At 40.4% G+C, this 12,199-nt stretch overlaps 1 protein-coding gene across 1 annotated transcript; it reads left to right on the forward strand.

The window, feature by feature from the left end:
- GDF2 (growth differentiation factor 2) lies at positions 1–3,464 on the forward strand. Its single transcript, XM_010083867.1, has 2 exons — positions 1–584; positions 2,288–3,464. The coding sequence occupies exons 1-2, from the start codon at positions 239–241 to the stop codon at positions 3,226–3,228; spliced, it is 1,287 nt and encodes a 428-aa protein (XP_010082169.1). The 5' UTR covers positions 1–238; the 3' UTR covers positions 3,229–3,464.
- Positions 3,465–12,199: the final 8,735 nt, after the last annotated feature.

Consider the following 12,199-nt stretch of genomic DNA (forward strand, 5'->3'; position numbering starts at 1 on the left):
TGAAGCATGGCATCAATGACTCTGATAAGGGCAAGTGTACAACCAATCTGCTTGACAACTGACAAGAGGCTGGGGTTTGAAACAGACTGCAAAAAAGAACACAAGCAAGTGATTTGCAAAGGGCATTCCAGTTGTTTGCCTTCCGTCTCCTTTCCTCTGTCTGTAATGAAACAAGATTTTTAATCAGCTAAAATACCCTTGTCTCTTGTCTCTCCATCAGAAAGTAAATATAGAAGAAATGCATTATTTTGGAGTATTAGCTGTACTGTCTGTTTTCAACATCATTGCTTGTTTGACAAGAGGCAAGCCTTTGGAAGACTGGGACAAGTTATCCACTATGGGCAAGTCTGATGCACACTTTCATGATCCTGAGGAAGTGGAAGATGAGACTCATTTTGACTTTAAATCTTTCCTGGAGGATATGAAGACAGATTTACTACAGAGTTTGAATTTATCAAGAGTCCCCTCTCAAGTGAAGACCAAAGAAGAACCGCCACAGTTCATGATTGATTTATACAACAGATATGCTGCAGACAAGTCCTCCATTCCCGCATCCAATATTGTAAGGAGCTTCAGTACCGAAGGTAGGAAAAGTCCTAAATATGTGGACTAGAATTTTTAAAGAAGTACATGGACAGTAGGTACTCAGATTCTTTTGAAATTCAGAGGGAACTGAGTGCCTAACTTCCACAGATTCTTTGGAAACATAATTTTGGATTGTAGTCTTGCTCTGTAGTTTCTTTCAATCTTTAAAATAATACAGTCACCTTTAGTTTTCTTCTATGATATTTTTACTGTACAACATTCTCCTCTCAAACGCATCAACTGCGGTAATGTACTGAATAATCGTGTACATGAATCATGTTTCTCAAAGCCAGAGATTTGGGACTGAGTTTTCATATTAGAATGCAAACCGCAAACTTCCGACCATTGAGACATCCATGCTAGATGGCTCTTCTTTCAGGTGGGCTCTCCTCATACTTAAAAACCACAGCTGACAACTGAGAAATGTGTCTCTGTATCCAAGCAAGGAACAGCAGTGCTCCCCTAAAATTCTGGTTTAGATGGAAAGATTTACATGGAAATGGAGCTTGTCTCAACTAAAAGAAATCAAGATCCCTGCCTGTGTAACGTTATATAGACTTCTAAAAGCTCCTTCAAAAGGAGTAAACAAGTTAGAAGTAAATGCAATCCTTGTGACAAAAATGAGACAAGGAGAACTGAAGCTTCTGTTTGTAGGAAAAATAGATATACACAGGTAATAGCACTACAGAGAACTCCACATTCCCAAATTAGTGCCCCTAATCCTGAAATGGAAAGAAATCTTAACAGCGTCAACTGGATTATAGATCCGTATCTCACTCTCCTCTCTGACTGCTTTTGCAGGTAAACACTGTGAAGAAGTATCAACATTAGCCAGTTAAAATTGCCCTAAAATCCAGTCGTGACTGGGTAATTATCTTACATTGACCATCAAATAGACATCAGTCAGTGATGACTTTTAATTACTACCAACCTGATCTTCCAGACAAATATCTGTCCCTCCCGAGGCAGAGTTGCTGGTACTGCACATACCTTTGCAGAAAAAAACAAACAAACAAACAATCAAAACCCACACAAGCTCAGTGAGTCCAGCCTGGAATGGACTGGGATCTGGGCATGAAAGGCTGTTTATCACCAAGTCCCAATTTAGACAGACCCCGAAGCTTCAATTCAGGGTTTTCAAAAACTTTTCTATTTCCTCAAACTCCCAGTAATCCAAGCTGCTTTTAAAGTTACCTGAAGACAATAACAAAAGCCAACTAGCACAGCTAGTTCTTGGAGACACTTAAATATATAGTATACTTCTCTGTATTAGGAGGGCAGTTAATCCTATTGCATGATGATAAGAATAGGAAATTCATTGGGGTTTTTTACGAATTTTTTGTGTAAAAATCTCTTTCGGAAATTGCTAAACCTGAACACTCACCAGATGCCTTATTTATATACTTAATACTGACCAGTATCATCCACGGCTTGTTCTAGGCTGACTCTTTATGCTCCCCTACCTACACTCATGTGACCATGCAATCTTGGTGAAAATACTACCAACAGCAGGAACCTCTATTTCCGCTTTTCACTCCCTGCCCTTGAAACTTGGCCAGGAGACAGTGTATTTTTTTTTTTTTTTTAATGCTGGGTAGCCATGCTCTTGTTTTACCCCCAAAATACATCCTGAGTCTTTTAAAAGCAAGTTACTTGCCCAGTCATAAGCACTGTAACCACATGTTTTAATTTCCTATTGCAGATGTTGTTTCTTTAGCTTCACCAGAAGAAAATCCATTTCAGAAACACATCTTGCTCTTCAACATCTCTATTCCACGATATGAGGAAATCACCAGAGCTGAACTGAGAATTTATATCTCCTGTCACAGGGAAGTTGGGTCTCTGCCTAGGCTGGAAGGCAACATGGTCATTTATGATGTTCTAGATGGTGACCACTGGGAAAACCCAGAAAGTACCAAATCTTTCCTTGTTTCCCACAGTATCCAGGAGTGTGGCTGGGAGATGTTTGAAGTCTCCAGCGCTGTGAAAAGATGGGTCAGGGCAGACAAACTGAAGACTAAAAACAAGCTAGAGGTTGTTATAGAGAGTAAGGCTCTGGGTGGTTTCACTTGTGGGAAGATGGATATCAGTGTTACCCCTGATACTAAAAATCTGCCCCTGTTAATAGTGTTCTCCAATGACCGCAGCAATGGGACAAAAGAGACTAAAGTGGAGCTCCGGGAGATGATTGTTCATGAACAAGAAAGTGTGCTAAGGAAATTAGGAAAGAACAACACTTCATCTGAAGAGGAGGAACAGGGAGACGAAAAGGCCATCACTGGGCCTCACCAGCATTCCTTCAGAAGCAAGAGAAGCATCGGGGCCAACCACTGCCGGAGAACTTCCCTCCATGTGAACTTTGAAGAGATTGGCTGGGATTCCTGGATCATTGCACCAAAAGACTACGAGGCTTTTGAGTGTAAAGGAGGTTGCTTCTTCCCTCTGACAGATAATGTTACCCCAACAAAACATGCTATTGTCCAAACTCTGGTGCATCTCCAAAACCCAAAGAAAGCTTCCAAGGCTTGTTGTGTTCCAACCAAATTGGATTCAATCTCCATTCTCTATAAGGATGATGCTGGTGTGCCCACTTTGATATATAACTACGAGGGGATGAAAGTGGCAGAATGTGGCTGCAGGTAGTATACAAGGCAGGATCTCTTTAGAATAAAAATGCCCCCTTTTTCTGCTCTGTGTAAATCTGTACATTACTGATGCAAGTGAAAATCCTTGCAAACCAAGTTTAAAGCAGGGTATGGGGCTGGTTGTTGTTGCTGCTTGTTTTAAAGGAAAACTGTCATTTAAAGAATGGCAATCATTGTAAATAGCCTGCATTATATATCATGGCAAAGTGAATACTGGATTAAAATATTGTGAGACTTAATGAAGCATGCATTATTTGGCAACAGTGATACAATTTGAATACCTTATTTCAACCTTTCCATTTAATTGGCGCTGTTTAGGTCACAAAATAAAGGATTTTCAATGGGGATTTAGGATGTCCTATAAATGTTTGATAGGTATTGAAATCTAATTCTCTCAGGCAACTCAGACATTTTAAACTTCTGTAAAATTCAGTAAATGGAATTTAGTCTGCATGGTAAAGTCAAGAGTCTAAATCCTGCAAGCCTTTTCTCATATCAGTAATTTCAGTGGCTTTTACAGGGAGATTCTTCACTCATGTAAGCGAAGATTTGCAGTATTCAAAACAGAAGAGACTCTCAGTCTTATTTAATTCCCAAGTTTCCTTCTGTGGGTAGCAGGTGCCTTGGTTTCATCTTTCTTATCCTCATCATCCCTATTTTTACCCCTTTATGGCACATACTTGAATGATAAGAAGTGCAGCCTTCCGCTTATAAGACACTGTTTCCTAGGAGGAACAGCAGCCCTTATCTCTGCACAAAGATAAGGAGTCACTTAGACCTACTGCATATTCTTAGTATTTCTTTACAAGAACATGCAGTCAAAAGATGTTCAGCCATAGAAGCTGTATCCTAAGAGCAGTGGGGGTTGGCAGAGCTCAGCACTTCTGAAAAGCCCAGGATTTTTTAATAAGCCTACTTATTTAGAGGCCTCAATATGTTCTTTGGAGTCTGATACTAGGCTCAGACTTTAAAAAAATTTATTCTGAGGAGAAACTCTTATTTTACATACAAAATTCTTTCACCCCTTAGAAGTCTGGGAAAAACTGAAAACTTCTGTCTGTGTTCTATGAGACTTACACTGTCGTAAGGGCAATATTGTATCATACAATGGTTCTCCTGATTTCAGTTGTATTTTCACTAAACAAGGACTCCAAACTTCCTTTGATTCTAATGAAGATTTTGCCTGTACAAAAACAAAGTGTCTTCTGTTGGTTTCAGGTGATAGGCAGAAGTTCTGTACAATGCCATCACAGTCTACTTCACTTCTATTCCTCCACCACCTTCCACACACACACACACACACACACACACACATCTATCAGAGAACACTTTTGATCCAAACCCACTGCAAACTACACATCTGTTTAAAATGGTGAAGAATATTGATGAGGCCAAAATCTAAACAGTAGCCTAATGTATGGAAGCAACAGGATTTAAATTGATACATATGTTTTAAATTAGGTCAGTCTGTGGGCAAGACTAATTCATTTGGCATGAAAAGGTCAGCTTGAAATATAATACACAGTTTACTTACTATCGTTAACTTAATACAGAGCAAATAGCAGGTGCGAGTGAGCAGGGCAGTTGTAATTCCATCAAGAACGGCTGGTTACATCACAAACCATGAGCACAAAGCATGATTCACCAGAATCCTTGGACTGATTTATAGCCTTTTCCTTTAGAACTGGGAGGCAACTGGATCAGATCCGAGATCTGGGCCCATGCAAACTCCATCCATCCATAGCTGCATGACATTAACCTCTTAAGCTTCCCATGGCAGTCCTCTCATTTTACCACTCCCCACTGGCTTCTGTCATCTTACAGTCATCATTTTGTCTTTCTCCTTTCAAAATCCCCTGTATTCTCTCCCTGTTTTGTTCATGTCTCCTAAGCTCATGATATTTTGCACAACTTCTCTTAATCAAGTGAAAGAAACCACCAATCAAGTACATGGTGTGATCATACTAGAAAAGTTATTCACCCATGTGTCAAGGTAATCGTAGCTGTGTGCCCTTAAGTTATCTAAACACAAGGTCCCACTTATACTTTGTTTTCACTGAATACAGGACTTTGTCCATAACTAAACGAAAAAGTAGGGAAGGGGAAAGACCAGTCCCCACACGCTTATAGAGAGAAATTCTCAAGAAACAATTTTTTTTTTCACTTTCTGAAGTCAAACATCGATCTTTGTTTCCCAAGTTTAATTGGAGTAAAAAAAAAAAAAAAAAAAAAAAACAAACAAACAAACAAAAAAAACCCAACCAAAAACCCAAAGCCATTTTTGTCTCAAAAACTGCAATCCTAGATATGCTTCCAGAATTCCAGAGAAGCTCTATAGATCCTGTCCCAAAACTGTACAACAAGTCACCTTTGTATTTCAACCAAAAAAATCAATTGCTTTTCCAGCCAGCTTTAATGATCACACTCCCATAGGCTTACATTTTTGCTGGTATGGTAATAAAACAAAACATTAATCTTTCCATAGGGTGAGGATCAGGGTCAAGAAGAAATGAGAACCCAGCAGTGACGACAGATGCTACCTACAGCATGGCTGAAGCATGTGTCAAATTGATGTTTGGTTTTAATTGATGTTTTATTTTTCCTAAATTTAGCAGCTTGATTTATGTAGTTTTGAACATTTGATTTTAAACAATTGCTCAAGCGCTCTTACATTTCAGCTGCTTTGGGATGCAAGGAATCAGTCAGGTGCCCAAGATGTGCTAGAGGGTATATAGGTTGCAAAGAACAGGCAAAGCACATTGCCTCCTGCTTCGGGCTGGGCCCCATCAGACACTGAGAATACTCCCTCTCGTCACTGGATTCTGAATGTCAACCAGCACGTTGTTGCTACTAAGGAGCAGGTTGGGGCTTATGCACTGTCCAGCAGATGTATAGTTAAAACTTATTTGTTTAACACAAACACATGGCTGGAGCATACCCTCCCTCTGGGGCCTGTTAGCTCTGTGTGTGACAGCCCTGTAACATCAGAATCACCAGCTGACTCCAGAGACAATTTTAAGGCTACCCTATAGCACTTCAGTCTTAATAGATAAACATGGTAAGCTGGTGGAAGCTGGTCAAGAGATATAGCTGTTGCTATTTTTACATAGCTTCCCACCTTGTCTGTGCACATGGCAGGCACAATGTCCTCTGATCTCATCCACTCCTCTGTGCCATGTCCCAACACACAAGAACAGCAGATGCAACTTATCAATTAACAACACAGCATCAGCAATCACTGATCAAAAAGATCTCCATTTTCACTATTATTTTCCACAGGTGAAGAGGCAATGGCCTCGTGGCAATCTGTAGGTGTTCAGCTTGTATCTGCTCAGACACCTTTACACTGGAAAGATCCTGACAATATAGAAATGTTAAGCTAGAATTGCCAATTCCTGATATTCACAATAATAGGGTTTAGACTGCCTCCCAAGGGGGCTTATCATTTCAGATCCAATTGTCCTCTAACGCAATCACAGCTAATTGTTCTCTCCAGTCTCCTCAGAGCCTGGCCATTACCACGTAGGTAATGCACAAAGGTGCGTGGCCATGCACTACGGAGGTTCACATAGGCATACACTGGGAGCTTCAGGAGGTATCAGTACCTTGCTGTAGCTCCTCACGGCAGCACTAAAGCAAAGTTTGTTGCTGCAAAGACTGAAGCTGAAGGATACAGATGGGAACACAGAACAAGCAGGTAAGGCCAACAAACAGTAAATGAACAATGGCTGTGAGGCAAGACCCCAGCCTTAAACAGCGTAACAACAGCTCCACATCCCCTCTGGCTGCTCTGAACAGCTAACAGGCTGCTGCATTTGACTACTAACCACCTCCCTTCTCCCCGTGTTAAATCCCTGACGTACCATTAGTTGTGTGCTTAATGGAGACAAAGGCAGGGCAGGTCCCTCCGCAGTCTCTAGGGAGCGAGGGGTTCAAAGAGCTCTGCCCGCCCAGTCCGTCTGCTGGGCAGGAGGCTCTAACTGCAGGTCCCTGAGAGCTGCCCCGGGGCTGAGCGAGGGCTACAAACCACCTCAGAGCCACCTTTGGTCTCTCTTCAACCTTCAGTGCTTTCTCTAAGCCCTTCCTCCATGCTGTCCCCGTGCCACCGCCGGGCCGCCAGGGGCCTCCGGGCTGCTCCGACCGCCTAGCCTCCCGCCTGGGAGGCCTCCCTGCTGCCTCGGCGCCATCTCCAGGCCGCGCAGTGCTTCTGCGCCAGCTCTGTTCGTTACTCCCCCCTGTCTTTACACATTTTCTTACTCTCCTCACATGGTACCTTAAAATCTCTCAACTTAAAGGTGTCTCCAGCCGTCTCCCTCTGGGCTGCCCAGAGCCTTTTTTGTCCTCCCCATGTCTCTGAGCTGCACCGCTGCCAGCTCTGCACTGGCTGCTGCTTCCCGGCTGCCTCGGTAACACACCGTCCCTCCGTGCTGCCTCAGAGAGCTGCTCCTGTTTCCTTTTTGTCCTTGCCCTTAAGTCTTCTGCTGGACCATCACTCATAATTCAGCTAAAAGCCTCACAGAAGAAAGGCTTCAGTGTAGCCCTGGAAAATTGGATGCCATGAGCCAGTCCCCTCCCTGAGCTGTATGGTTTGGCTGGAGCCCGGCAGACCAGCCGTTATCCCTCACAAAAGCTTTGACACTGGCCCAGCACACTGAAAGAGAAGAGCGACCAACTTCCTGACATCCTGGGCCTTGGTATTGGCCCAGGCCAAAACTTCTGATCCAGCAACAGGGGAGAAACCTAGTTCTTTACAACAAATGGGGTAGCTTAAGATGCCAACAGCTGTGTGCTGGGCACTTCAGTGCTATGTGAGCATAGCAGCAAACAGTGGCAGAGCATGTTTGACCAGTCATCAGAGGTGTTGGGCCCTCAGCAGCACAGTCTGTAGGAATCGGATCAGTTTGGTGGCAGCTGTTCATGGTGCCTGGCCCCTAAACACAAGCTACCATGGATGACTGGAGCTCCCACTGCTTCAAATAACAATGTCAGGATAGGAGACCTCTTGATGCAATATTTAATATTCACTATTTATTGTCAGCTAACTCCGTGTGGTGCATCATGCTGACCAAACATGTAGATCTGTCAGAAGGATCTAGAGGATACGGACAATACAATGCAAGCACATAATATACCAATTCTCCAAGGACTGCACGTCAATTTCCCCTTTTTGTTGAAAAAATGCGGAACAAAATTCAAAACTATATTCCTGAATTAGTTTAGATTAGATAGCTGCAATGCATTTTCCAGAAGCCCTCTTGAATCTTCGGCTTACCTAGACTATGACAGTTCATCTGTTAAGGGGAGTTGGTCAATGTGAGTCTATCACAGCTCTGCTCTGTGAGCTATGATGACTCTCACCTGCTCCTGGCTGAAATTAACGAGGTTTCAAAATGGAAATATAAATTTTCTACCCTTCCTCAATCTTCCAATAAAAATATAAATTGTCTTCTCATTCTTTTTTTTTTTTTCCTTTTCTCTTTCCTAGTCACTGTAAGAAAGAAGGGAAGGGAAGGGAAAAGGAAACTTAACAGAAGAAAATCAAAAGCCAGCACATTTTGGATTTAAGTTTTTCTTATTACAAATGTAATCATTAAAGAACTCACTTGAAGTGCTATTTCCATTTTCATAAAATGAAAAGCTTTCAGTAACAAAAAAAAATGTGAAAGAAAACTTCCAACAGCTTTAATTTTAATCTATTCAGGTTTGCACAGCATAAAAACTGAAAAATTTGGTTACAAAAACCTAACATTACTTCTTTTGGCATGAGAATTATAAAAGAGTCTAAGGGTGATACTACTCATTATTTGTATTACTAAGGGGCCTAGAAAGCCTACTCAGGGACAAGATTTCCTTTGTGTCAAACAGTACAAGAACAACAGAAAAGACAGTCTTAGACCATACCTATGGAATCCAGTCATGCCCGTCGCAGACAGCCATGAAGTAGCACTGACCCAGACTTGTACCTCTATAAAAGGCAGTGAAGGTTTGTCTAGAAATACTTACCAAAGTCCTGGAAGCATTAAATATTTCACTAGCATGGTCCTGTGCTTGAGCTAATAAACCCTCCCTCTCAGTATTTAGGAGCCAAATATCACCTTTACATTAATTTTAATTCATATATATAATTTAAAATAGGGCTGTAGTAGAAGGCTCTACTAAAATCAGAAGTAGTTTCTTTCCAAATTTCACCTTTATCCTGTTGGCATTTCTGTCAGTGAAAAAACTGTTCTTGCTGCCACCTTCAGATGAGCCTCCTGCTACTGCAGTTGGTCTGTGACCAAATGGTATATATGGGCCTGATGCGGGAACGGTGAGATCAGCCACAGATGAGAACAAGGGAGTATTAGAGCAAAATACATAAAGCAAAAACTATCTAGAAAAAAACCATTTAATCTCGGTTTTGTGGAAGCTTTTTAGCATGCCATGTGAGTTTGTGGAATTGATCTGAGTGATGCAGGCCATGCATGCAGACTAGACTGGGATAGATAAAAGAAAATACCTCTTCTCAGAGTATGTGGGAAGTTCATACCCACAGGAAGTCAGAAAATGAAATACTTGTGGACAGATTTTAAAGGATCATAAATTTTTATGAGTTATAAAAGCTACAGCTGGGCCTGAGCTATTGAGTTCAGCACAAAACTAGAATCAAATAGGAATTTGGCTTGGGTTATATTAGAAATTAGAATTGATGGTAGAGTTACATTTTGGATCTAGGTACTCAGAGTTCAATGAACAGACTTGCATAAAACATGTTCAATAAAAATTTATATGTATCAAGGAATGAGTAAGTAAATAGACATTCTCCAAAGCCTGAAGAATCTACACCATACAAGGAAGGATTCTTACCTTCTAACACCATCTATAAAGAATTACCAAGGTAACAGTGAGTGACACCTGTCATTTTGAATTCAGGGCAAGAGAAATAGATCACTGAATGGATCCAGTGTGCAAAAACATTTTTTCCACTGTCCCAGCTTTTTAAGTCATGCATGTTGGGAAAAGTATTTATTTTATATTTACATTGTAAAGACAGGTTTGTTTCTGTGTGCTAGTGATAAAGTGCATGAGGAAGAATATGTATCTGAACTTGAGGAATAAATTGAGCTGTGGAGTGTTACCATGTCTTGGCTTTTACTGGGTAAAACTAATCACAATCATCTACATATTTCTCAGAACCCTAGCTTCATAAAAAACTCAGCTACAGTTTCCAGCTCTTCTAATATGAAAATCTTTAGAATGTGATATGATGCACAATAAATGTTAGAAAAACAGAAATAGATTCTTTTTCTAATCTTATTATTTTACAGCAATCACAGGCAGGAGAGGGCTATTTCATGGTTTTTAACTTCTAGATAAGGCCTCACTGGACAAGAACATTGTGAATCTGTAGAAATACTTCCTTAAATGCAAAGAAAAAAAATCATATAATGAGTTTAACAACGGATATACAAAACTCATTTAGTTATGGAAAGCAATTATCTGGCACATTCCCTGATAAAAAATGCTCAGTTACTGTCTTTTACTGTCTCCTTTCTGAGTGTGATCTTCATGGGCAGTTCATCTATGTCTGTTACATTCAGAGTAAGATGAGGTGACTGTTAAAACCTCATACGTAACATCTGTGACGCCCTATAACATCCTTTGCACAGCAAGTTGAAACTGAGGTAATTTGAGTAATTTGTCATTTCAAGTTATGTTAATTTCTATTCTAAAAGCAGAAAGTGGCAGGGAATAATACTGTGAAAAGGAAAACCCTTCTAAAAAACAATGTGTTCTTTTTAAGATTTGCTGTTATTTAAACAGCAGAATAAAATTACTTTAAAGAAATCCAGAAAATATTAATTTCTCTAATTTTTATGGTAAATTATTTAACCTTATTTCCACCATTATCCTATACTTGTAAATAGCTTCATATAAATATGTGTCCATTATGTACTATGTACTCAAGGATTCAAAAAGAAAGTACTATGTATACTCCATAAACATGCAATGTCATTCTTTTTTCTGGGATAGAAAGCTGCATGCTTAAATCTACTGTACAGACAGACAGAAATAGAGATCCATCATGACTTATTCTTGGGGACATGTATTATTGTACTTTTTTTCCCAATTCCTGTCAGAATGGATCAATTTTGTAAACTGCTCCTTGGCTCCTGGGCATGCTCTCTTCCAGCCCCCGGCAAGATTAAAAGGAAGAAAGAAATAAGAAACAAAAAAGGAGACCCATCGAACAACCCAACCCCCTAGTCCAGCAGGCGAAGTATCTAACTCTTCCATGTTTACACATTTTTACTTCATTGTTTTCTTTATGCTTTGTTTCCATCATAACAAAATCAGTTAGTCTATATCTTCCCTTTCAAGTTAATTGAAAGATGTTGGAACACACAAAAATTGCGAGTAATATTAAAATGTTAAGCACTCCAAAGTGGGAAATGTCAGAATTAAGATTATCTATGCATCATCCACCTCATGGTTGTATGCATTAATTACACAATCACAGCTCATAATTTCACAGCTCAATATTTCAGATGTCCCCTACCTTAGTCAGTGCAGAGAGCACATGGTGCTTATGAATTAAGTTGGGAATTTATGAAATACAATATCTTGTCTACTGAATTTATTATCTTAACGTACACTACAGTGTGTGCAATTAATTATTCCTCTGGTAATGACATTTAGAGACTGTATCAGAGGTTGGAAGTAAAGGTAAGGTATATGGTAGACATTAATGTAGCAAAAGAGATCCCTTGTCCCAAAAACTTTCTAAGATAGACAGACAGAAGGGCCATGGGTTAGAAAAGCAATAGAATTCAATCTGCCCAGGGTCCTGTCCACTCTGTTGGCCACATGAGGAATTAATGCAGCTCTGGCAATAAACCCTATAGCTCAAAAGTCAATTTCTGGACCAGGTGTGGCTATGCTTGAGAGTTTTTATTCCAGCTACCTTTGCCCTAGACTGCTGGTTTATT

Source organism: Pterocles gutturalis, unplaced genomic scaffold, assembly GCF_000699245.1.
Source record: "Pterocles gutturalis isolate BGI_N339 unplaced genomic scaffold, ASM69924v1 scaffold13375, whole genome shotgun sequence".
NCBI classification, from domain to species: Eukaryota; Metazoa; Chordata; class Aves; order Pterocliformes; family Pteroclidae; genus Pterocles; species Pterocles gutturalis.

Coding starts and splice junctions, on each gene's coding strand:
- GDF2 (XM_010083867.1), top strand. CDS start 239: ATGCATTATTTTGGAGTATTAGCTGTACTGTCTGTTTTCAACATCATT. Junction 585..2,287: donor AAGGAGCTTCAGTACCGAAG/GTAGGAAAAGTC, acceptor TTCCTATTGCAG/ATGTTGTTTCTTTAGCTTCA.